Source organism: Paralichthys olivaceus, chromosome 7, assembly GCF_024713975.1.
Source record: "Paralichthys olivaceus isolate ysfri-2021 chromosome 7, ASM2471397v2, whole genome shotgun sequence".
In the NCBI taxonomy this organism is placed as follows: Eukaryota; Metazoa; Chordata; class Actinopteri; order Pleuronectiformes; family Paralichthyidae; genus Paralichthys; species Paralichthys olivaceus.
In genome coordinates this window covers 24725968-24752383 of record NC_091099.1, presented here as the reverse complement: position 1 = coordinate 24752383, position 26416 = coordinate 24725968, and the positions used below count along the sequence as shown (strand labels likewise).

General features: G+C 40.9%; 2 protein-coding genes and 1 non-coding gene across 3 annotated transcripts; 2 read left to right on the top strand and 1 right to left on the bottom strand.

Moving 5' to 3' along the window:
• Positions 1-8751: 8751 nt before the first annotated feature.
• LOC138410814 (uncharacterized) lies at positions 8752-10059 on the bottom strand. Its single transcript, XM_069528388.1, has 2 exons — positions 9708-10059; positions 8752-9517 (listed from the first exon to the last, which is right to left on the bottom strand). The coding sequence occupies exons 1-2, from the start codon at positions 9912-9914 to the stop codon at positions 8900-8902; spliced, it is 825 nt and encodes a 274-aa protein (XP_069384489.1). The 5' UTR covers positions 9915-10059; the 3' UTR covers positions 8752-8899.
• Positions 10060-13288: 3229 nt separating this feature from the next.
• Positions 13289-26009, top strand: eif4g2b (eukaryotic translation initiation factor 4, gamma 2b). The gene is made up of 21 exons (XM_069528387.1): positions 13289-13481; positions 15167-15275; positions 16206-16271; positions 16836-16961; positions 17486-17588; positions 17802-17933; positions 18089-18155; positions 18250-18401; positions 18512-18622; positions 18716-18898; positions 20162-20303; positions 21020-21183; positions 21304-21417; positions 21751-21879; positions 21964-22068; positions 22423-22638; positions 22796-23054; positions 23231-23435; positions 23602-23810; positions 24242-24363; positions 24538-26009. Exons 8-21 carry the CDS (start codon positions 18318-18320, stop codon positions 24601-24603), a joined length of 2109 nt encoding a protein of 702 aa, XP_069384488.1. The 5' UTR covers positions 13289-13481; positions 15167-15275; positions 16206-16271; positions 16836-16961; positions 17486-17588; positions 17802-17933; positions 18089-18155; positions 18250-18317; the 3' UTR covers positions 24604-26009.
• LOC138411014 (small nucleolar RNA SNORD97) lies at positions 21493-21657 on the top strand. The gene has a single exon (XR_011243657.1). It is a non-coding gene; the product is annotated as a small nucleolar RNA SNORD97 (small nucleolar RNA).
• Positions 26010-26416: the final 407 nt, after the last annotated feature.

Sequence of the window (26416 nt, the reverse complement as noted above, 5' to 3'; positions counted from 1 at the left end):
TTTCAAAATAAATAAGTTAACAGAGTAAAGACAAAATACATAATATGGAGATATGATTGGATTATATTCACATGAAGTGTGAAAAATGTTACCAGTGTCTTGTATAAATAAAACTAAATTGGAACAGATTATCAATTTAGAGAAATATACACGTGAAGTGATTTAGGAAGAACTGTATCTACTCTGATGCTACCTGTTCTTCAATACCCCTTGTATTTTTGCAGCTACTTGTACATATAATATGAAATACTTTTATTGTGTAGTTTTGGAGTAATCCACTTTCAAAGTATCTACTCAACAACTATTTTCAGCATATTTGTCTAGTTTTGATTAGGGATTAATACAATTTCTTCCATAAGTGGTTTATGAGCCTTATATATTTTCAGTTAGTGCTTCTTAACCTCACATATACAAAATGCTAATACTATCTTTCTTTAATTGATGTTGTTCAAAGAGGCAATTTATTTCATATATTTCATTTACATGGTGATATATTGTGCAGCAGTAAAAGGAAAATCAGTGTGTTCTATAAGTTCTTGTCATATCTCACATGTGGTTTCGACTTTAACATTTTGTACTAGATAATACGAATAAATCTTGGATTGCCACTCAGCCAAAAGGACAGAGCTATGATTTTTGGTCCATATACCAGTTTTCAGAGGCTGAGGCTGTGTGCAGTGTTCCTATAGTGCTCCTCATCTACTCATAACGTAAAAGTTACAGATTACAGTTTTCCATTACGATATGCATTTGAAACATTGCAAAGCCTACTGCCCATCCACATCAGCTTGTCCATTATCTGGTCAAGTTGTGAATTTTTCAATGTTGGTGATATAATCACATTTTCACACATTTTTTGATAGGTGCCGCTGTTCAACAATGCTGGCAGAAAACAAGGAATATATGCTGCATGGAGTTACCACAGGTCACCTTGAACCAGCCAGACTAGTGTGATTACATGTTTCATTTGTCGGAGAGACGGATACCATGACATTTACCTTTTTCATTTCACGGTAGGGTACAAGACGGCTGTGGGAGGTCGAAGAGGACTTGTTACATATCAACAACCATCCTGGGTTGGACCCTATTATCCCGGCAGGACATGTTCAACATATACACAGCTGACTACGGTCCTATGCGGCTAAGAGGAATAGAACAGTGAGTGTTTATTTGTTTTTTAGTTGTAATATGTATAATTTCAGATAATGTGATTTATGTGAAAATAAAGATGCAAGACACTGCAGTCCTGCTTTACTTCATTTCAGTGGACAAAATATTACAACGACCAAAATACACCATGAAATGTGTAAGACAACAAATTATTGGTTAAATTGTTTTTGTGGACATTATTGTATAGGTTTTTGTTTTTGTATCAGCAGATAGTTTGGCAACTAATCTATTCTGATCCACACTGTCCTTATACAGTCCAAAAAAATCAATGAGTTGTCATCTGTGATGATAAAACAATTTTTAGCACAATCGAGAAAAATTAGAGACAGACCTCAAATTTTGATAAACTTGTGTATTGTGGTGGTCAAAGGTGTGGGTATGAATCTGGAAAAACAAACGTATGTAGAAATATGTAATGGTAATTCTAGTTCAAGTTGTGATTGAATGTCAAATTCTATAGAAAGCTGATGTTTGCCCCAACCATTACCCTGCATCTAAGCAGAGATTAGAAAACTACACTGGGTGGATAACGAGTATATTCTTCCTTCTAGTCCTGGTACTCATTGGCAGACAACAGAGGATTTTTGCCATACTTTTTGTATTTAGTATAAAGGCATGCTAAGAAACCCCTTGACTGGATAAATAGACGATCTGAAATGTGTGAGAAAGGTCACTTGCTTCTCAAGGGTAGAGCAAAGGAGTGTTTTATTCATATTATCTGTGTTCTCTGAGGGTCGCGGACACATGCACATAGTGGCAGGTTTAAGGTGGACCTTGTATAATTGGCTAGTGTAGAGAGGTGCCAAGCATGACCCCATAATGTTTATGCTACTATAGCAAAGATAATTAAACTGTAGGTAGAGGTTTTCAATGAACAATCAAGAAAGACACGTTGGCATTGAACCTTTTAGTGCACAGAACTGTCATATCTTCCTTATCTCTTGTTTGCCTTTGCAGAACTGACAGATCAGTTAAATGAAGCTGGTTTCCCAAAAAAATTGAAGAGAAAAGAAACTCATGCTGTAGCTGTTACTGAGCAATGAATGCAGGTGGACAAGGTCATACTGGTTGTTTTTGTAGGCACCAGCCCTCGATGCTGCTTCTGCTGACAGTGCCGTTATTTGAAGTGCTCTGTTCAAATCCATCGGAGAGACACACATAAAAATAAAGTTTGACACTTACAGTGAGCGACAGTTTTACTTAAGACTGAAGAGATGACCCCATTCATCTGCGTTTAACTTGCATGCATATTTCACTTGCTTGTAAATTATTAGCTCAGCCAGTGGACTTTTCTTTATGGCAGCAGAAGTCTCTGTGTAATGACAGCAAATGTTCTTAAATAGGATCAACTGTAAAAAAGAATGATAGCTGACATGCCTGTGCATAATTCTTGAGCTCCATCGTGCAGCAGAAACACAGATGGATCTCAAAGTGCATTTAATTCTTGCTTATTTCTCACTACCATACTAAACCTCAAGTTACACAGTAAGTGTCCAAAACTTATGATCATTTAGACTAAATGGTAAATGGTTTGTATTTATACAGCACTTTTCTAGTGATGACCACCCGAAGTGCTTTACTGTACAGTTTTGCCATCCATCCATTTACACACACATTTATACAGTGCATCTATGTGCAGCACTCTCTCTATCACACGTCACTCGTGCACTGACGTCAGGGGCCAATGGGTGTTCAGTGTCTTGCCCGACAACACATTGGCACATGGAATGAAAGAGCCGGGGATCGAACAACTGACTATTTGGTTGCACACACAATGGAGGTGTTGTTTTTCACTTGTTAAAGCAGAGTAGATTTTTGATACATTGATGATCACATTGATATTTTCTGAAGTTGTCTGAGAAATCAAACAGAAAAATATGTCAGAGAACAGTCCTGAGTTATAAAGAAAGATTAGTGAGAATAAATAACAGAATAGACGATGATGGAGAGCTGAAAACAACAAGAGGTCTGAGGGAAGAGAGAAAAAATGAAAATTACCTGAAAATGCCACGTTTTAATTTATCTGCCTATTAAACCTTTGTTTAATTTCCCGTGCAGTTATCATCGCACAGTGAAAGCCTCTGCACAAATATCAGTATGGATATGGAAGCAAGGTCCCGAGCTAATTAAATCTGTAATCACTTCTAGAAACACAAAAAGGGGAGTGGGGGTTAGGTTGGTATGAGGGTGAGCTGGTGGATTGAATGGGGGCCAGTGAACTGTTTCTTATTGACAGCTGATTGGGTCAGAGATCTTTATCCTCATAAAGCAATAAGAAGGGCCGACTGCAGCCCTGCATGAACGTTTTCCTGGAGGAGGCAGAAGTGGAGAGCAATGAAGACAGAGGTGAAGAGGGAAAGAGGTGAGAGAGAAAAACATGATATTGCTCACAGGTGCTTTGTTTTGTCAGCGGAAAGGAAATGGGATTCAGAAGAGATCTGGACGGAGCGTGCATCCTAATAAATGACAGAGCGACAGAGTCCATGAACACTTTTGACGTCTCTCAACTCAACTGGAGGACTTATTCTGCCCTCTAATGGGAAACTGAAGGAAATGCATTTAAATGCAATTTTCATAACCAATAAGGCATCACCTTTAAAAACCATGTGTCTATCATTTTGACAGTCTGGTCGTATTTCTTTCCCCTTTCTTCATTAGAGGAGATTTTACTGCTGCCATGCAGAAGAGTCCGCTCACATCAGAACTAACACTGAATAATAATATGGCCGTTTTATTTGAGATTCAATTCATTTAAGGTAAAAAAAAACAAATCTGTGATTCAATTCCACAATAGCAGTCCCTAATTCACAGTGTGTGTGTCTGTGTGTGTGTTTGTGTGTCTGTGTGTCTGTGTGTCTGTGACCTTATGAGGACCAATGATCGATTCTACTGAAGCAAAGCATAATTCCTGAGGTGCTGGTTAATGTCGGGGGTAACATGTGAATTGTGGTTAAGTTTAGCGGGCTATTCTTCTAGTTTTTTATTCACTTGTACAACCTATCAAGTCGGCCTGTGTGTTTCCACTGTCAAAGGTCACCTCTCTGTCATGTTCCGTAACCTTCTGTGTTTTCGTCTTCACCCCTCTACACAACTAATGGGAATATAACTGCAAGGGTTCTTTCAAACAAACCTTCCAGCAGCTCAGCTCTTCTCACCTTAAGACAGGGGGAGACTAATCACTGGAATCAGCTGTACTGTTGGTTTGGAGAGAGAACCTGCAAACGTTCTTAGGAGGCTAGAGCTCTCTGGTTTCAGTAACACTTCAGACTGACAGCATCGGATAATGTCATTAGTGGTTATGAATGAAAACTGTCAATTATGTTTGCAAGTATTCAGACTCATTTTGTCCAAACATACATTAACTTTATCTTTTAAATCTTACAGTACATCTTCAAGATATCATTACTGAAAGTTACTGCAAATATGTACACTCACCATCAGTTAGTTGCATTTTCAGGGTCAAATATTGAGTATTGTGTTTAGATGTCTTCAGGAAACTGTTGTGAGTTGCTGTTTTCTTGGCAGCAGTGGTAAAGAAGAGGTGAGGAGGAGGAGGGTTGAATAACTGAAAGGGCCACAGCGAGTTTTGGGATGTCCAGGGGGATGGGAATTGTTTCCCTGGCTACTTTGAGAAGAGGAGGTCATGACCCCACGCCCCACATCCTCAGCACACGGAGGGATGAGTGGCGGTTTGCCCTCGGCCTGAGCTGATGCTGCTCCAAACCTGCCAGTTGTGTGGCTGAAGTGAAAGTGAAATAAGTTTTACCTGCTCGAGAGTGGACTGTGATTGACAATAGACAGTAGAGTTTGTTCAGCAGCTGCGATACATCAGCACAGGGCTCACAGGGTGGATGGACTCAGAGGGTCATGGATTCAAGCTCCCCAAAAAACTGCATTAAAATATTTAAAAAAAAAACATTCCATAGTCTCAGTAGAAAGATCTGGTAACCTGCACCCTGAAATGTTAAGCATGTACTCAATACTTTTCTGACAATTATCAATCCCTCAGAATTAAACATAAACACATAATAAGAGTTCCCATCATGTTGTCACACTGTTCTTTCTGTAAACCTACTCACATTAAATGTAAGGTTTGTCATGTTAATGTAGCTTCCATTATACTGTTTGTTTATGGGTTCCCTGAAGAACCAGTTTAATTGGGTGCTTTAGAATCTATCTATCTATCTATCTTTACATACATACATACATACATACATACATACATACATACATACATACAAACAGTACATATATACATACACATATACATACTGTGGTGGCTATAAATACATACATACATACATACATACAAACATACATACATACATACATACATACATACATACAAACATACATACATACATTCAATACATACATACATACATACATACATACATACATACAAACATACATACATACATTCAATACATACATACATACATACAAACATACATACATACATACATACATACATACATACATACATACATACATACATACAAACATACATACATACATACATACAAACATACATACAAACATACATACAAACATACATACATACATACATACATACAAACATACATACATACATTCATACATACATACATACATACATACATACATACATTCATACATACATACATACAAACATAAATGCATACAAACAGTACATATATACATAATCATGAACCTTTCATGAAAAGTTTGTTGAAAATCTATAATTCCATGTTTTAGGAAACTAAAACATGTTATTTTTGTTTTTTTCCCTCAGAAACAGCAAATAAGTGATGAAATGAAAAAGATTTGAACAAATGAAATTGAAAAAGCAATTCAGTCCAGTGTTTAATTTTTAAGAGTAACATTTGAATTAGTAGTTCAACCTCACAATGAAAATAGAGACCTTACCTCGAGAAAAGCATTTTTCCCATTGTGTTGGCGATTAAGTCACCACCAGGCATCCAGAAATGGCATTGTCTTTCCCTCGGCTGTGGCTGAAGGGTAGAGCCTTCGTCCTCCAACCAGAAGGTCGACAGTTCAACCAAAAAAGTGCTGCTAATAGATGCACTGTATGAATGTGTGTGTGAATGGGTGAATGGCGAACTTCACTGTAAAGCGCTTTGAGTGGTCATTAAAACTAGAAAAGCTCTATATAGATACAAACCATTTACCATTTCTAAAGTTTTGGGGTACTCCAGATGGAAGATGTAATCCAATAAAGGGAGATGTCAACGCTGCCATCATGAAGAAGCATCTAAATTCCATTCATGTTCACAGTGATGGCCTGCTCTGCAGGAGGGAATTGGTTCATGCAGTCACTCAGAACAAGTGTTGGTGTCGGATATGCTGAATCCTCTAAAATACAAAAATAAAAAAAGTCTGACATACTGCATTGTTGAGAGAGGGCTGCTGAAAACAAAGTTTAAAGGGATAGTTCACCCAAAAATGAAAAGTCGCTCATTATGGTCAGCGCTGTATCTGGTGTGACGATCAGTGCCCTGACAAGAGAGGGATTATCTTTGCTTCTGTCAATCCAAACATGCTAAAACGAGCAGAAAAAACCTGTCTTCTTCCATGCCGTCTCCTCCTCACTACAATAACTGCAGCCATCTGTGCATAACACTGTGCTGATTAGCACCCACTTTTCAAACATACTAAATATAGATGCAGTCACAACCAATTGTTTTCAGGCATTGTAAATCCAATGAATGTGCTAAATTAAAGTATCTGTATCTACTCCTCCCAATATTTTGCACACTCGGTAGATATTGCTGTAGTATATCCTAAATGGACAGCATGTTATTCTGCACACAATCCTCAGTGCGCACTGTCAGTAGATCAGCTTGCATGTCTTTTTGCAGGTGGAATCAAGTTTGCACAGGTTTTTACACTCGCAAACCTTTAGTAGATCAGGCCCTTAGACACCACAGCTGGAAACAAGCTGTGCTATATCGTGTGGACCAGTCTAATATAATTTGTAATAACACATGTGCTCCACAAGATGGCAGCTTTTCTCTGATTAAAAACATCTGCATTTTTACAGCCGCTTGAGGCAAAACCTCAGCTAAGTGAGGCCAGAGGAAGACTTTTAATGTGAAAGAGATGCAGGCAGCATCAAGATACGAAATCACGTGATAAAAGATACAGTTGTTAAACTATTTAAGATTTTACAGATTTTCTTTCTTTTTATTTTCACAATAATCACACTTGACAACTCCTTGCTGAAACCTAATAAACAAATAGCTGACAGATTGTAGCCTATAACTTCTTCTAATAAAGTAAGAATGAGTATCATGGAATAATTCATATTTATACTACTCTACATGTGTTATGTAGGATTTTATGAATAGTGTTTACAGATTTGTTTGTTTTCCTCATCCTCGATTTGAGTAGAGAGTTTTAATGGTCCTGGATACAGTTGGTATCATTGTTGTTTTGATGAATCGTGTATGAAGTTATTCATCTGTAGAACCCGTCAAATATCATTTGAGTGTGGCATCTGCTGTTTGCGGGTTTATTTCCAGTCCTGATCCTCCGCTACATAGATCGTTTTGCTTTTGACCATATTTCATGCACAGCATCTTTGGACTGTTACGGTCAGCGACATGAGTGAGGCTGTTGTAGAAAAAAATAATTGAATAAGGGGAAATGAAAAAATGTCAAAACGAACAGACAAGAGACAGAAAGGGCAGATGGTAATCGATCGCTGGTGACATCCCTTCCCGCTTTACACACTACTGTGTGTGTGTGTGTGTGTGTGTGTGTGTGTGTGTGTGTGTGTGTGTGTGTGTGTGTGTGTGTAGGACGTGACGTATCTTGCAGAAGGTGCTTGATGATGTCACAGTGGATTTAAATGCTTATGGTCATTTCTGTCATTGGACACAACTACTTGGTGGTCACCATCTCTAGCTTCTCTCCTCGGCTGTGGCTCAGGGGGTAGAACGAGTTGTCCTCCTGCATCAAGCAGCGAAAAATGTTTTATTTCTTTACATGCACTTTCTGTTCTCTACCTGCATAATACTCGAAGTAAAGTATTGTTTGATATCACGCTTCATATGAATACTCATATATAGTATCATCTATTAGATGGCATGTAACAAAACAGGTTTTCAGAGGATTTGTTTGGCGGAGAGTAGGAAAGATACAGAGAGGACTTCCGATTCAACAGTTAGGTGATTTATTCATGATGGTGACCGGTGGCTCAGAAGTTTGAGCAGGATTCCAAAGTCACAAAGTCCTTTCAGTAAAAAAAAAAAAAAAAGAAGCCACAAATCTAACCAGAAGGTCACTGGCTTGATCCCTCGCTCCTCCAGTCTGCATACTGAAGTGTCTTTGGGTAAAATTGCCCCTGATGGCTGAGTCGACAGTTAATGATTGGTGTGTGACAGAGAAAGTGCTGCTTATAGAAGTGCTGTGTGAATGTGTGTGTGTGAATGGGTGAATGAGACTTGTACTGTCAAGCTCTGTTCGTGGTCAATAAGACTGGTAAAGCTCTATATAAATACAGTCCTGTAACCTTTTAACAAGATATAAGCATTAAATACAATTCAACATATTCACATTGCAGCCATTTTCCTCTAACACCACCCTCAGAGAGTGAAGTCCACATGCTGTCATCACCATCCTACTGCTGTGATCCAGGTCGCATACACAGTAAACATAAGGAATCTGACCACTGTCATAAGCTCAATTCTTCCTGACTGATCGGGAAGTTTGTTTCACGACTTTTTCACAGGAAGAAGTCAGGTTTCTTCTTGTGGAGGATTTTCTTCAGGACACCACGGATGTCTGACAGAAAGAGTCTGTTTCCTTCCTGGGTGAAGTGTACTCTGTCCGGTAAATACAGATTATTGTTGAAGAACCTCAGGAGAGGATGATGGACGACTTTACCACCAAACTTGTCAGCAGCCTCTCTTATCAGTGTGTTCACTGTCCTCCTGTCATGGTTGATGTGGCACGGCTTCCCATAGCGCCACGCTTGCCTCTCATTGATGCAGGAATATATAATTGTCATTGCAGGGAATTCTTTATGGAGCTGCATCAGGTCCCACGTTATTGCAGCTGCAAGTTTCCTGGCAGGGACGAGTCCCAGGTCGTTTCCACCGGAGTGGATGACCAACACGTCAGGGGGACTCTGCCAGGACAACTCGCTGTAGAAACGGGGACAGACACCACTCCAACGCATGCCTCCTTTGCCGAACCATTTAACGTTGGCATTTAGTCCAAGATTCTTTCCGAAACTCTCACGGGCAGCTTTCTCTCCACGGTGAATATAACTTGATCCAATGATCCAGATATTTGTGTCTTCTTTCGTCTCTGTGGCTCTCTCTTCAAGGACAGGTAACGTCTGTGAATAGAAGAAAAAATGTTGTCAACTAAATTACAATCCATAGTTATTTTCTGTAAAAACTAAATTATTGGTGAAAGTCACAACAAAAAGCCGCCAACGTTATTCTGTGATTTATTGTGAATTATGCCGTGACTTTTTTTTCAGTTAACCTATTTTTCTTGAAAGAAAACAACAACTAAATAGTGACCTTTGAAAAGGGAAGGTTCCATTTCCTCCTCCGACGAGGGACTTGAACCACAGGTGAAGGATCTTCTGCAGAGGTGCGAGGAGTCTCAGCCTCTTTCTCCTCTTTAGCTCTGCTTGTCCTCATCCTCTTGGAGGGGTTCTCTTGCGGACTTTCAATGTCTTCAGCAATTTCCCTGAAGGGCCTTTTTACTTCTCTGCAGAGCGACATCAGGATGTTCTCTCTCTGATCCCTGTCTTGGGTTTTGTTTAACTCTTTCCAATCAAACAGGAAGAGCAGGTAGATGTCTGGGTGAGAGTGGCGTCTGGGTGGACTCACTCTGATCTCAGACTTTGACGATGGAAAGCTGATGAGTTGTGTTTGCAATATATTTCCAGAAGTCACTAAAGCACGTGTCACTCTCTCATGAGACAGAAGTGATCTGACAGTTTTAACTGACACACCTGTCTGTCACATGTTCACTGCCTTTAAATTCCATTGTTTTTCAAAGTGGTTGTCATGGTGATGAAGCCAGAAGTGGGTTGCAACATATTTAAATCATATTTTCTATTCATTATTCATTCATTATATATTATTATCCTTAAAGCAACACTTTTTATTAGCATTAGCATTTATTAACAGAATATCCAAACTTTTTTCAGATTGTTTATAATGAACCAGGCTATTTAAAGAAATTTTAGACAATGAATTAATTACATGTTATAATATAGCTGTCCCCATATTTAGTGATATATGATTACACATGAGCGAATCCCTTCAGTGTAATCTTATGTTTTTGAATGTGTGTGTATGACATGTGAATGTTTTGCCACACACACATTTAAATAAAAACATCTGTAAATATCAGAAGACTGATCTGATTTTGTTACTGAGTAAATTCATCTGCAATGTTACGCTACAATTATTTGAGGAACATGTGTTTGTAGGGGCATATCAGTATTGCACAAAGGTCACGTAAACGTCAGCTCTCTTTTAAATATTACTGAGTCAGTTAACATGTCATTAGCACTAATTAGTTCTTCCCCCCTGGAGTTTATATTTAATTTATTTTTAAATTCACATAAATAAGAATGTTATCATGGCTTTACTGAAACTTTCTTCTGGTAATACAGTACACAAACAGAATATGTTTATTCATCTACTCAAAGGTCATGGTGTGAATATGAGCACTGTCCATGACGAGTGTGCTCTCCACTCCATAGCTTAAAGAAAACTAACTAAACAAGCACAGACAGCACATTAACCATCAGCCAATTGGGACTGAAGTCCAAAATGGTCCCAGTAGAGCCCCAAGCTGCAATGTAAATGTGAAAGTGCATATTCTTAATAAATCAAGCATGTCGAAAAATAAATGTTTAACAATTTCACATTTATTTCACAATACAGAATCTTCTGGCTCCTTCCACCTGATGGTGTAGTTTGATCCAGATCCAGGCTGAGAGAAGAACTGATGGCTCCAATACAAAGATTACACAAAAGAAGATTATTTGTTCTGGACTCAACTTTCTGACAGGCAGATTAAAAAACAGATTATATTCTTCAAATGACAGTAGTTTGTATGACTGTGGCCCATAGAAACTGATGTGAAGCAGTCACAATGATTAATACTCACATTTCACTCACTAATCACGTGAATTCAAAGCTTTTCCTGTTTTCTATTGTTGAATCAATCATATGTGCTGGAATACAATGTTGTTTTCAGTTGAAATATGGAGCGGAGTTACACCAGTTTTAAAAGGAAGCTACTGAGGTCTGTGAATGTTGTTACAGCAGCAGGCAAGTCCCAATGAGGTAGACAAGAGAATTAAAATAAAAACAAAATGCTGAAATGTATATTATATACACCTTTTCACTGTAATGGTGTGTATGAAATGTTATAAGTGGCACAAGATGATTGTATGAGCAAGTAAAACGTTTGTACATAAACACAAATGTGCAAAAAGTTATTTTTTGTTGTGCAAATACAGTGCAAATAGTGTAAGTAGACTGACATGACCAGTGCCGTATTTTATTTTTTCATTCCAGATGGTGTTATAGAGTCTGACAGCAGTGGGAATGACCTGCGGAAGCCTTCCTCCTTGCCCTGTGGGTGGAGCAGTCTGCTGCTGAAAGAGCTTCTCAGGGCCCCCATGGTGTGGTGACTTCCTACCAAAGTCTATCACTATCTCTTCTGATGTGAGACAGAAGAGTGTGGTTCTGAGTGGAATGTGATACTAAGACTACACCACAGATAAATCATTTCATCACATTGTTTGACTGAATTTACCACGACTGTATTTCTCCAGCGCCAGACCAGCGTTGGTTGACGATATGAAACAAATAAATGTTTGACCAGAGGGTTAGACCTCAGACTTTTCTTCTTTGAGATTTTATGGCACCTGGCATCCATGGAGTTGCATTACTGCCACCTAATAGAATTATTTAAAAAAACACACCTTTTTCAATAATAATTTTAGAGACTTTGTCCCACATGTGAAGTTACTGGTTGACAGTTATTGTATCGGTGATCTCTCTCTTTTCACTGTGGTCTCCTCCCTTATTTCAACACACAAACACACAAACACACACACACACACACACACACACACACACACACACTTTTTTCATTTTTTATTTTTCTGAGTACACTGAACTTCAGTGGCCTGTGTATTTGACAGATCCGCTGAGATGATGTGATGCAGTGATGACAACATGGAGCAGGATCTCAAAGGTAAGTTTTTAACAAATAGTGGAATCAATCCCACAAAAGGATGGATGGATGGATAGATAGATAATCTATTGATGCTGAGGGAAATTTAAGAAGCTGCATTGATGTGGTGCTCCCAATAAAGTGTGTGTACATGTGTGTTTTTTCTCTCTAGATCATTCCATTTACATGTCTGTAAGTAATATCTAGGTAACCCTTTCCTGAGAATTAACCCAAATACAAACACTAGGCTGCTATTTTATCATAGTCACTTGACAGTAAGACCATTGAACAATTTAAAAACAATTTAAAATGAACTTTTATGTCTCTTTCCGTGAAAACAAAATACAATTAATTAATTATGTTGTGTCGATTACACAGTGTCCCCATTAAAACATGTTTTTAAAATAAAACAATCAAATAATATAATGCAAACAAGTTTCAACAGCAAAATAAAAGAGCATTGAAAGACCAGCAATTCCCATTTTTAGGAAATGTGCTAATCTTACTGTGCACTTTTGCATGAAACAACCAATATTCACAGATGTGTTTCGATGCATCCTTGACTCATTACTGTTCACTGGTCTTTACTAAGCATGTGTTTTTCCTTTCGTGGTCTGGGAACTGGTTTGGTACTTACTAAGTATTCACTTAGAGCCTGTAGCTCCATTAATCTGAGCTGATGAGCAATCTCTTCTCCTGCACTGCAGATATTAAATAGCATGTCAATCAACTACAGGAGGCGGCCTCTTTTGTTCCACAACCTCTCTCATTGGATAAAATGTGCCGCCGGACCCGCCTTGAAGACAGTTCTTCTTCGCGATTGGCTGAAATCGACGTAGCAACAAAGTACGTGACCAATGCAAATGGTTGACTTCTCGTCCCCCCGTGAAGCAGCAGCTCTCCCTCAGCCCGCGACCGCAAACAAGCCCGGCTGCAAGGAGTGTGTCGGTGTGTGTGTGTCCGCGCGCTCATCCCTCCGCTTCAGGCTCCCTCACGTCCTTTCACAAAACTCGCGCTTCCTCCACAACTGTCTCGTTTCTTCTTTGGAAGTCACACTAAAATACAAAACTGAAGTTGCTTTGGTAAAGGTAAGGCCCATTTTCTCCCTTACAAAACTGCACCGGTTCATCCAAAATGGCTTCTGCTAGCTAGCAGGCAGGGATGCTAACGTCAAACAGCAGCATCTTGCTCGAGCTAGCCGTAGCATATTAGCTTCGGAGCCGGGGTGTCGCGCATAAAATAGGTCCCTCTGTCAGAAACCGATCGCCGTCCGCGGGAGCGCGCGCAGTGTAAGCGAAGAGAAGTTTTCCAGCTGCTATGTTAGGACCGAGCCTTCGTGGCTGACATTTACCAAACTAAGAGGAAAGAAAGGTCGTGGACGACATCAAGACATGTTGAAGCAGAAACATGTCTATAAACAAATAGACCAAAGAACGAGCTGCTTTCACTTTGTCGGGTTTTTTGATTTCGACTTGTTACCTTGGGCTCAGAGCAGGTGGAAATAAGGCACAGTGATAAGGATGATGGCCAAAAAGACTCAGATGTAACCCATCAATCAATATTGGTAGTTAATGTGTAGTTTCCAAAGGTCGCCTAAACATGGACAATAGACATAGCAAGTCCATCACAGACCACACTCGATCACCACACTGTCATGACCTCAACTGGGATCATTTGGTTGCGATACACGTTTGAACGCATGTGTATTTGCACGTGTGAACAGTTCGAGTCAGATAAAAGCAGCTGAATACAAACGGGGACTAGAAGTTTAACAGGCTGTGTGCGCGCGCGCGCTCCCGCTTACAGCGATCAGTTTCTGGCAGATGATCCTTTTTGGCATGACACCGGCAGATAGCCTAGCTTACGAATGGCTCAGCTGATTTACTTTCATGAAGAAAATGGCGTCGTCGCCTAGCCACCCTAACAAGGATTTGCAGAAAAAAGAAATAAGAGGTGTCATGTTATAAGGCGAGTCACTGGCGCGAGCTTCTGGCCGGGATCACTTCTAAACAGTAAATCCTTAATGTCAGACTCCAGCCATGATGGATGGCGATACAAGCACAGTCGAGTGGGGTCGTTAGCGGCTAACCACGCTGCCCTGCCCCGTTTCTCTGCATCACGATGCAGCGAACATGTCAGGTTTGCAGGCTCGTCCCCTCCATCGATCAGAACAGCAGTCTAACAAAGAGCATCCCGGATCCAGACAGCAAGGTCCCCCCAGTGCAACACCACACACCCGGCCCGAGATTAAAACGCACAGCACGTCGAACCCTGCATTGACTACATAGATGACCGGTGTGTGTCAAACACATTACCCGTGTCGTGACGTCGCTAACTGGGGACTTCAGTCTAGCTGGCTAATTATCAACCGTTAGCTTGTGGCGTTAGCCCGCTAGCTAATGCACATCTGCTTTGTTGTTGCCCAGAAAAGACGAGCAGACATTTCTACGTGTAACCCTTTCATACTGTTGGAGAGGCACGTCGGTACTTAAGTAAACCAGATCATGTGTCTATGTTTTAGAGTGAAGTATTTGTTATGATAATTAGATTTTGCTTTAGTCCAGGCTCGGTCTGTAACAAAGACCTTGCTACAGAACATCAGTATCAAGCTAAGCTGGCTAACTGACATTGTCATTAGAAATAGTCTCACATCTAATAGTATCCCCTTAAATGCCTGTTGATGTTGTTATAGTTGCTGCCTGTGTCTAGTCTATGGCTATGCCTTGTTCTCCCCATGCAGTCACTAATTGCACTCCTCCTTTTCTTTCCTCAGCACCGTTTTCCCCATCCCTTCCTATTATTCTTATTCTTTTGAGTATTCTTCATTGTCAAGCCGCCAAAGTGGAGAGTGTGATTGCAGAAGGGGGTGCTTCTCGTTTCAGGTAACACACCAGCACTTCTACAGGAAATACTCCTTATTTACTTCTTTTTTAGCTGTCTGCTAGCATTTTGGGCAGGAACTTCCGGCCTTTAGAACAAAGCAGGATGTGGGGGTTCTCAAAATGGCAGTCAAACAACTCTCTTTTTAAAAAGAAAGGGGGGACTGGGTAGAAGTGAGTTGAGGTGAGGTGAGGTGATGACTGAATGTCTGAAAACATGTGCAGCATATATACTCCTGTGGGGGTAAATGCCACCCACGTTCACCATTTGTAAACTGATTCATTCAGTACAGCTTTCACAAAAAATATGAATACCATTCATTCTCAACACTGGTCCCAGGTTAATCAATAATTAGAGAAATCTAACTGAGGCAAGTAACAAAGCAAAGACTTGCAGAGTCACACCAAAATAAAAGTAGTCAAACAGAGACTTGTCGGAACTCAAACTTGAAAAGGGCAGTTACTCAAAAAAAACCACCTAAGAAGAATGCAAGGAAAAAGCATACCTCTGCCAAGTCTCTCCATGTTAAAGAAAAAAAAATTGCAAACAATCTGCTTCCTGTTTACACCAGCACACGCAGGCCCCAGTGAATGTGAATGGTCATGGGATTTGTCATACAGAGCTAAAAGGCTCTCCTGGATGGCGATGGTTTTAAACTTAAGTGTGATCATATGGAATAATAATAAGGATACACGCATTTCAATATACAATGTATTGAAGACGTCCATCTCAATGGCTGATTGTGTTGTACTGTATTGGTGTATATATGTTTTGGGGGTTTTCAAGAAATTAATTTATCTCTTATCTATGTGAGGGCACTTTTCCAGTTTAAATTATTGCAATTTGAATAAATAATCATTACAGATAGCATTGCATTTTCTGCAGTGTTGTATGTACTTAATGTGTTCCAAACTTTGTGTTTGCCTCTGCAGTGCTTCTTCGGGGGGAGGAGGTGGTAGGGGTGCACCTCAGCACTATCCCAAGACTGTCGGCAACAGGTTTGTGGTTTTCTTTTTTTGAGCATATGTATTGATATTGATTTAATTATTAACACCATGGCACCAATAACTATTGTTAGCAGTTTCCGCCACTGCAGAAATACACTACATAACTTTGAGTAAGAGGGGCTAAATTCCAGGAATCTCTGATTTGAATCTCAGATAGTTCATATACTGTATGTTCAACAACAAACAGCTATGAAGAAAGAATTAAAGGCTTGTACTGGCAACATAAACATTCACAATTAAGTGAATGTGCATAGAGAATAAATATAATTTCTTGTGCCTGTGCTAATATCATTACCCACACCTAACATTTGGATTTTATTTTATGTAAATAAGATGAGTTGAGGTTCTGTTCTTCTCTTTCTATGGTCCTACTGTGTGTGACGGACTTGGATAGACTGGGTTTTACAAACATTAAAATAAACATAGGAAGTGTTAGGTTTTATGCTTGAGCAAGAGCTGTACTGTCAAGACATTGGTGCACTTTTCTGCATCAGCCATAGTGTCTTCTGATTGTGTGAGGCTCTTCATTCAGTTTCCTATCCTGTGCTCCTGCAGCGAGTTCCTGGGGAAAACCCCAGGGCAAAGCGTTCAGAGATGGGTTCCTTCACGAAGCACTAGACGAGATGCCAACTCCAGCAACGAAAAAGAACGACATGATGCAATCTTCAGGAAAGTGAGGGGGTAAGGTTCAAACCTGTATGCATTTTTGAGGACTCATCTAATTAGACTAATTTCATTAATCTAGTGGGGCTAGATTAATGTAATAAGTCTAATTAGATGAGGACAAAAATCCTTTTTTGTGGTGGCCTAAAGATTGTTGGTACCCAAACCATTTCAGTTGTGTGCAGAGTCCAACTCTCACCATGTACAAAGCCTATTGCATCAACAGATTAGTATTGTTTGGTGACCACTGGTATGTTCTAATGTCCCTATCGCATCGTATACATAATGCAACTGTCTGTAAAAGACCAGAGTTACACTTGCACTCTCTCAATGCAGAAATAATCTGTTGCAATGAAGTTCAAGTTCAAGTCTTGTGCAAAGATTACTTGTGAAAGCAGCCTGGTATAAGCGGGCCAAGTGTCAGAAGTAATTATTCTTTGAAAGTAGTATAACATGGTAAATGTAACAATCTTGATCTTACACAGGCATACTTAGTTTCTTCTTTGTGGCTTCTCATTTCCCTCTTGATTTTATTTCTCTAGCATACTCAACAAACTCACGCCTGAGAAGTTTGACAAGCTATGCCTTGAGCTCCTGAACGTGGGCGTAGATTCAAAACTCGTCCTTAAAGGAATCATCTTGCTGGTAAGCAAACATTTTTTGTCAATGTCAATTTTATGTATATGGCACATTAAAAAAACAACTTGGTTGACCAAAGTGCTTCACAAAGTAAAAGGTACAAAGGTTTGCTTTTGTTCTCTGCTAAATGGTAAGTGTATTCATAGATGCTTAGCAGGCTGCTCTCAGTGACTCATACACTGCTTGTTATAATGACCTTGAGTGGTCTGTCTCCCTCAGATTGTAGACAAAGCCCTAGAAGAGCCGAAGTATAGCTCGCTCTATGCTCAGCTATGTCTGCGCTTGGCAGAGGACGCACCAAACTTTGATGGCCCTTCATCTGAGATCCAAACATCCCAAAAGCAGAGCACAGTAAGTCTATCAGGTTCTGGCATTTGATAAAAGTTAGTTATTATGTCTAATTCAGAATATGTAAAATACAAATGGTTACAATGTATTTTTCAAATCTAAGCCTTAAATGTTACTTGCTGTATGATTAACCAGTGGTTGTGATGCTGATGTTGTAGACCTTCAGAAGACTGCTGATTTCCAAGCTTCAAGATGAATTTGAAAACCGCACCAGAAATGTTGAAAGTAAGTCTCCATCTTTGTGCACTTTGTAACACATTCAGAAGCACATCTTATCATAGCCCATTCTCTAACTGCCTCGCCTCCCCTCTTATTCCAGTCTATGACAAACATGACAACCCTCTTACTTCTGAGGAGGAAGAGCAGCGTGCCATTGCCAAGATCAAGATGCTTGGCAACATTAAATTCATCGGGGAACTTGGCAAACTCGACCTCATCCACGAATCTATCCTTCATAAGTGCATCAAAACAGTACGTGCACGCTTGTATTTTTCCCTTTTGTAATCCATGTTTTCATTTGAAAGACTGCACAAGACAGTACAGGGTAGAATTAAAAGAAATGCTGTGTGACTTTTCTGAAGCTTCTGGAAAAGAAGAAGAGAGTCCAACTTAAGGATATGGGGGAAGATCTGGAGTGCCTCTGTCAGATAATGAGAACAGTGGGGCCGAGACTCGACCATGAAAAAGCAAAGGTAACCAGCCCTTCATGGCTGCCAGAAAGAGCTGCTATTCCCATCACTACTACTGTTTCTCACTCCCACCCTCTTTCTCATTTCTTTCTCCAGTCTTTAATGGATCAGTACTTTGGCCGTATGCAATCCTTAATGAACAACAAGGAGTTGCCCGCTAGGATCCGCTTCCTGTTGCAAGATACAGTGGAACTGCGAGAAAACAACTGGATCCCCCGCAAGGCTTTCATTGACAACGGACCAAAGACGATTAACCAGATCCGTCAGGATGCAGTGAAAGTAAGTTTCAGTCAAATAATAAAGCTCATTGAGTAGATCACCCACATTTTGGTATGATTAATAGTTATGATTAATGTCCTACACTAGAGATGTCAAAGTCAAGGCCCGATGGCCACTTCTAGCCGGTGGTACAATTATATCCGGCCTGCGATTAAAATATCATGTCTATTTTAACTGGCCCGCCGGTGTGCAATGCCCAGCTAGATGCACACGAGCGAGCAAGCCCTCCTCTCCACTCCCCAAGTGGTAGCCAAGCGGTGTGCACGTGCTCCACAGGCGGTGTGCACGTGCTCCACAGGCGGTGTGCACTGCCCAGCTAGATGCACATGGAGCGAGCTGAGTATTTGATGATATTTAATTATTTTTCCAGAGATCCTAGAGCCTGCCTCGTTAAGTTCACTGTGTCTCTCAGTCTTATCTCTCTCTCTCTTTCCTTCCGTCTTTCTGTCTCCATCTCGCTCTGGCCAGAGAGCCAGGTTGAGTGCACAGGCTCCACTGGCCGAGGCATGGTGCGCAATGCCCGGCTAGATGCACATGGAACAAGCGCCCTTCCTCACCTGCCGAGTATTTGGTGTCAGTTAATTATTTTTCCAGTGTTCCAGAGATCCCAGTGCCTGTGTGCTGCTGCCTGTGCCTTGTTAAGTTCACTCACACTTTTCTCTGTGATGAAGATGATCAAAAACCCACACAGGAGTCGTCTCACTGATGCCCACCTTCACTCCATCTTGAGAGTCTCCACAGCACAGAACCTAACCCCAAACATTAATGAACTGGCAGCCAAGAAAGAATGCCAAACATCTGGCTCTGGCACATGCACATAAAAGAAGAATGTAGCCGACCTAAATATGTTTTCTTTTTGCACTTAATCCAATATCCTGTCTAAATGTTGACCCTGTTTGGCCCTCGACGTAGTCCTCGTTTTTAATTTTGCCCTCTCTGTGATTGAGTTTGACATCACTGTCCTACACGAAAAGCTGCGTATACCACATGCATGGCTTAAAAGCCGCCATGAATAAGAGTGTAACATTGTTATCATGTCTTGCTCACAAATAACTAGTTTCTGCACAGCAACCAAGCATGTTGTTGTGAAGAATGACTCAGCAGCACAATGACCTGAAAATAAAATGTGCGCAGCGGGATGTAATTAGGTTTTCTGGTTTGATAACAACCATGCACACTTGAAAGCTTGAGTTAATGATATAAATTCAAGTTGAGTCCTAGGACAGTTTAATGACACTGTCTGTGTTCTGTGTGCTCCCTTAGGATTTGGGTGTTTTCATCCCAGCATCCATGTCTCAGGGGATGAGGATGGACTTCTTCCTGGAAAGCCCCTTCTTGCCCAATAGAATGAAACTGGACAGGGAGACTCTTGGAGGATTGGCCGACATGTTTGGACAGATGCCAGGTGCAGACTTTGTTCCGTGGGATCCTTTGTAGCCACATCCCATTCTTTTAATCTTCACTTTCATCTTGTCAGTGTTATTGCTGGACTCACTTTTTATACTTGATGGTACACATTTAAAAAAAAAAAAGCTAGCAGAGATCTCCCCTTCTTTGTCTTCCTCATTAACCATTACTCTTACTGAATGAGCCATGGTCAGCAGGAATATCTGAGTCGGTAAATCCTTTCACTGTTATTTTCATCTCTGCTTTCATCTGCTTCAGTATCACTCCCCTCGCTTAAATTGTCAGCCATAGTCTGAAATACTATTTTAAAAACTTAAATGTAGGCTAAGATCGCTAGGAAGAAAACTATGTGGCCCATAATGCACTTAACCTTTCCTTGCTAATATTATGGTAAATCACAATGTATTTAACCAGTCACATGATGACACACGTTTCATCCCGCTCTAAAGGGAGAAGCACAAATGTGACACCCAGTCTTCCCAGGTATATCCATGTATATGTCACTTCTGGACTTAATGGGTTAAGATAAAAAAATGTTTAAACCATTTTGGTTCACATAACGTTCTAAAGATGAACAAAACCTTAAGTTTTTGACTTTTTTTTTTTTTTTTTTTGATTGGTTTGAGATGATTATTTCACATACTTGCACGTCTCTCCTGCTTGGACTTGCTCCTGTGTAAAATATCTACTGATCTTTGTACTTTGGTTTCTCAGGCAGTGGGATTGGAACAGGCCCAGGGGTTATTCAGGATAGGTACTCGCCCACAATGGGACGCCATCGCACCAACCCGCTCTTCAACGGCCACGGCAGCCACATCGCCCCTCCACCACAGTCACAGTTCGACACGGGGCCCAAGTCTTTCGTTAAGTCCAACCAGGTAATCCTGCTAGCAATGGGGAGATAAAATTAATCCTGCAAACAGTGAATGATATTTCTCTGCAAATCCTGAGGTCAGCTTTCTAAAAATAATCATTCATGATAATGTGACTTCTGACAGGTTCAGAACCAACATTTCCTCAACCAGAACCAGAACCACATGGCCCAGCAGCAGGTCCAGTCCAAGGACATGCCTCCACGATTCAGCAAGAAAGGACAGCTCAATGCTGATGAGGTACTGAGGCATATAACACTGAACAATGTACAAATGAAAACATTTATGCAGTCTAAGTGCCAGTATGTAGCCTGCATGCCCACTGATTATAAAAAGACGCGTTATTCTGAGGAATAAAACCTGCCACCGGTCTTCTATCTTTTTCTCTATCACCCTCTCCTTCATCTTTCCTCTCCATCCTCCTCTCCTCTTTAAACTGGTGGCTGGTCTGCTGATTGTGATTATGAGATATGAGGGCATGGATTTGTAGAGCACTCAATAACATGATTCATGATCTTCACAAAATTCATAACCTGCATATTTCTGTGTCCATAATGCCTCATGGTCCCACAGATCAGCCTCAGGCCTGCTCAGTCATTCCTCCTCAACAAGAACCAGGTACCCAAGCTCCAGCCGCAGATCCCCACCATGATGCCACCCAGCGCTCAGCCCCCACGCACTCAAACTCCCCCTCTGGGTCAGGTACGAGACAATCACTCCAGACATAATAGACGTTCTCCTGTTTGAAAACGGCTTATGTATTAATCACTAACATTTTGACCTCAGCCTCCGCAGCTTGGCCTGAAGACCAACCCTCCGCCCATCCAAGAGAAACCTCAGAAGACGAACAAGAAGCCACCTCCTGCCAAGGAGGAACTGCTTAAGATGACGGTAGGAAAAAACATCAACTTGGTGTGTAACCACATTTGATGAACACGTTAACTCTGTATGTTTATAACACAACATATTTCTATTGATGCAAAAGTAATTGGTATTACCAGAAATTAAATCATAGACATGGCTAAGTCCACTGCTTCCTTTGTGGCTCACCTGTTTGCTGTTTACAACTGGCGCTTGGTAAAACTTTTAATTACTTTTATTGCAAACCATCAAGGTAAGCTGCTTGTTATAGGTGTTAAGAAATCAAGCATACTGCCAAATCCATTTGGGACATAAACACATAAATCTATAAGGCTGAGGTATTAAACAGGTTTTCCTTTGCATTACATTGAATCCTCTCTTTAGGAGGCAATCATGACGGAGTATTTGAACAGTAAGAACCTGACTGAGGCTGTGAGTGGCGTCCGAGAGATGAGGGCTCCCAAGCATTTCCTGCCGGAGATGCTCAGTAAGATCATCGTGTGCTCTCTCGACCGTCCCGATGAGGACAAGGAGCACGCCAGCACTCTGATCCACATGCTGCGAACTGAGGGCCTCATCACTGGAGAGAACTTCATGCAGGTGTGCATATTCAGCATCTATTTAAAATAAAAAAAAATCTCAGTGGTAATGTAGTCACATTTATATGAAATAATTGGACAGCTGAGTCACGTCTAAATATAAATAAATTGAATAAATAGCCAGCGCAAAATATTTATTCAAGGTATTTCTCCTGCAGGCTTTCCTCAATGTCCTGGACCAGTGCCCTAAGATCGAGGTGGACGTGCCCCTGGTGAAATCCTACCTGGCCCAGTTTGCAGCCCGGGCCATCATCGCCGAGCTGGTGAGCGTGGCAGAGCTAGCTCACCCCCTGGAGAATGGCACCCACTTCCCCCTCTTCCTGCTCTGCCTGCAACAGACTGCCAAGCTGAAGGACAGGGAGTGGCTTACCGATCTCTTCCAGCAGAGCAAGGTCAACATGCAGAAGATGCTCCCAGGTATTTCCCTCCTTCTCACATTCTCCTCCTCAGTCCTGTCAAAAATGGTCCTTTTTCACATTACCTCCCATTCTCCCTTTGACTGATATCTCATCATTTTTACTTTTGAGAACACTTAGGGATCACATCAGAAACACAAACATCCCAATAACCCTCCTTTCTGTATAACTTGGCAGAAATTGATCAGAACAAGGACCGCATGCTGGAGATCCTGGAGGGGAAGGGCCTGAGCTTCCTGTTCCCGCTGCTGAAGCTGGAAAAGGAGCTGCTGAAGCAGATAAAGGCAGACCCCTCTCCACAGTCCATCTACAAGTGGATTAAAGACAACATCTCTCCCAAGCTCCACATCGATAAAGGTTTTGTCAACATCCTCATGACCAGGTAATTATATCCCCGAAGGCTGAGGCTCAGTGCGCAGAACCTCCAGCATGTGTACCTCAAATATTGAATATTGTGTTTTTTTTAAAGTCACCTGACTAAATTCAAGATTATGACTTCTTATAAAAAGCCTGCAGTATGACTTACCAGTATCCTCATCTTTTACCAGTTTCCTCCAGTACATCTCCCAGGAGCTGTGCATGGCGGAGAGTGACGATCAGCTAGCAGCCCCCTCCAAAGAGCAGCTGGAGCAGGAGAAACAGCTGCTGCTGGCCTTCAAGCCTGTCATGCAGAAGTTCCTGCACGACCACACCGAGCTGCAGGTCAGCGCCCTCTATGCCCTGCAGGTGCACTGCAACGCCAGCGGGCTCCCTAAAGGTACAGTACCCCAATGGTCTGCTAGACTCAGACCAATAAATCAGCCGGGCAGATCTAATATTATTCCACGTTTATTGGTTATCCTGCGTTTGGTGACCTGTCAGCAGCAAACTAGTCAAGAAATGTTTGGAATCAGTGTCACAGTTGCATGGTTTGTCCACTAGAGGGCAGTGTCAGGTTTAGTTCCGAGGTTTTCTGCTTTGTAACAGTCCTCGTCATAACTCTTGTTCAAACGTGTGTTTGTGATTTTAGTTTTTATTGAATCATCCTGTGTCTGTTTGAGGAAATTTACAGCAGCACTGACTGAACCAATGATATGGTTACACTGAATACTTGTGCTCAGCAAAGACAAAATGGCACGCTTTGATTCAAGTGATAAAGGTTGACGTAGAAGGTTTGTATTAGAAACATCTCTTTTCCTGTGCTTAAAGGCATGCTGCTGCGCTACTTTGTCAACTTCTACGACATGGAGATTATTGAAGAAGAAGCCTTCCTTGCGTGGAAAGAAGATATTACCCAAGAATTCCCTGGAAAAGGAAAAGCTTTATTCCAGGTACAGTGATGTCATCACAGTGGGTTTCATTATTTTATTTATTTAATGTCATTTGTCATAGTCTTATTTGTTTTAATAAACTTCGGAGGAAACGGGTCAACATCAGAACCAGAGGGATTTTGTTTAGTAGAAGAATGGCGAGAAGTTGAGTTTACCATTTTCATCCCTCTCCAGGTTAACCAGTGGCTCACCTGGCTGGAGACTGCGGAGGAGGAGGAGTCTGAGGATGAAGCCGATTGAGAAACCCAAGCAGAAGCATCACGGCGTAGAAGATCGACCCTTTACCTTATTACTACACTCACCTTTTCCTTTATTAAACTGCATGCTTTATTGAACCACTACCGCGTGGCACTTCCATCTTGCAAATGTTAACGAAAGCTTGTACCTGTAGGGCCTCATGTGTTACCACCCGCACAGTGACAATAGGCTGAGACGCATTATTTGAGCTTTTGCCTGATGGATGTTTGATTTTGGAGTTGTGTCCTGATCAGCTACATGAAATCTGCAGTGGCTTAATCATGTTTCTTTTTTTGTTTTTGCTTTGACTTTATTCGGGGTGAAACCTATTTTTCACTGTTGCTTGTTTTGCATTTCCACTCATTTCCCCAATAGGAAACGTTTTTATTTGAGAATGTTAAGGACGCCCCCTTAAATAAGTCAGATAAGTGGAGCTCCTCTCTAATATTAGAAGACAATGTAGGAAAAGGTTTTGTCGGTTATTGTGTGTAAAGGGCCAGCCTGGATTCCCTTTCATCACACACAGTGATTTAATTCACTGGGCAGCCTGCAGAATCCTCAACAGTAAAATGTATGGGCCCACCTAAGTGATAGTGAAGCATAAGCTGGCAAAACATTTCATAATTAATTAGTTGCATGTTTGGTTAACCTTTGCTTTACTTAACCTTTCTTTAATATAAAAGTGTCTTTATAGTCACTGACGAACATCTTCCCTTTTTTTGTTTCTCCCTCATCAGGAGATTCCCCTCTTTTTTGATATCTGTCCCTCTTCATTGTCTTTTATTTCATGAGTGGTTGCAATACTTATCCTCCAAATGTTACGATACGTTAGAAGACAAAACTGTAATGAATTGTGTGCCGCCGTAAACGTTTCAGAGTTGCCTGTGTTTCTACCTCTTAGTTAGATGGGCTTCTGTTTGTTTTTTGTGCTGGAATAATGAGACCTACTAAGAACCTAGAGCCCAAGCAGATGTTGAAGTATTTGATTTAGTCCTGGCCCGATTGCACAATGAATTCACCGAAGCTCTCTGAAGAGCTTCACACAGTTAACAAGTGTTGATATTTAAGAAGGAAAAAAAGCTTGTTTTTAAGAATTCGCCTGTTCAGTGTACCTGTTTTGGTTTTCACAATTAAGTCTTGCCCAGAATTTGGAGTCACGGTGCCTATATTGAACGTTCAATATGGAAAATGAAACTAAAAGTGAATTTTTTAATGTTTTACTTAAAAAGTAAAAGAAAACTTTGTTTCTCCCCACCACCTCCCTCACAGCTATAAATGAAAAAGCCTGCTCACAAGCCATGTTAATCTATAAGGTAATGGATTTGGATCATATTGTAAGATATTCGAAATTATTGTGCACCTCTATTGCTTTAATGCCAATAAAGTCCAGGACATGAGCACCAACAGAACTTCTCACTTGTATTTTTACAGTTTCTCCTTTAATATTTTAAAACTCAGCAGCTCCACTGAACCATCTGAACATCTGGTGCCTTGCTTAAGAGCACATGGGAAGTGGCAGATATAGTGTAATTCCTGATCACTCCTGGTCAGTAGGGATCCAGAAGTATTCCACCTTCCTGCTTCTGCGAGCGGGTGCGGAGTCGGGTCGCTCGCCTCCGAAGGCGGGCAGATCGTCGAAGTGGCTGGGACCCAGATCCCGTCCTGTGTGTGGGGCAGAGACCCTCAACATGGTTCTGAGAAAATAAAGTATATTAAAAATACAATGTTTTTTGTTAGTGTAGTACAAAAAATACATTTCTGTTTCACATGAGCACAAAGCTACTACACCCATTGTTTGTGGGGAGCACAGGACTGC

Excerpts from the sequence above, each read along its gene's own strand:
- LOC138410814 (XM_069528388.1), bottom strand. The coding sequence starts at position 9,914 with ATGTCGCTCTGCAGAGAAGTAAAAAGGCCCTTCAGGGAAATTGCTGAA. Across the intron at positions 9,518-9,707 it reads GGAACCTTCCCTTTTCAAAG|ACGTTACCTGTCCTTGAAGA; the intron begins GTCACTATTTAG and ends TTCTATTCACAG.
- eif4g2b (XM_069528387.1), top strand. The coding sequence starts at position 18,318 with ATGCTTGGCAACATTAAATTCATCGGGGAACTTGGCAAACTCGACCTC. Across the intron at positions 21,418-21,750 it reads GACAGCTCAATGCTGATGAG|ATCAGCCTCAGGCCTGCTCA; the intron begins GTACTGAGGCAT and ends ATGGTCCCACAG. Across the intron at positions 23,055-23,230 it reads CATGCAGAAGATGCTCCCAG|AAATTGATCAGAACAAGGAC; the intron begins GTATTTCCCTCC and ends ATAACTTGGCAG.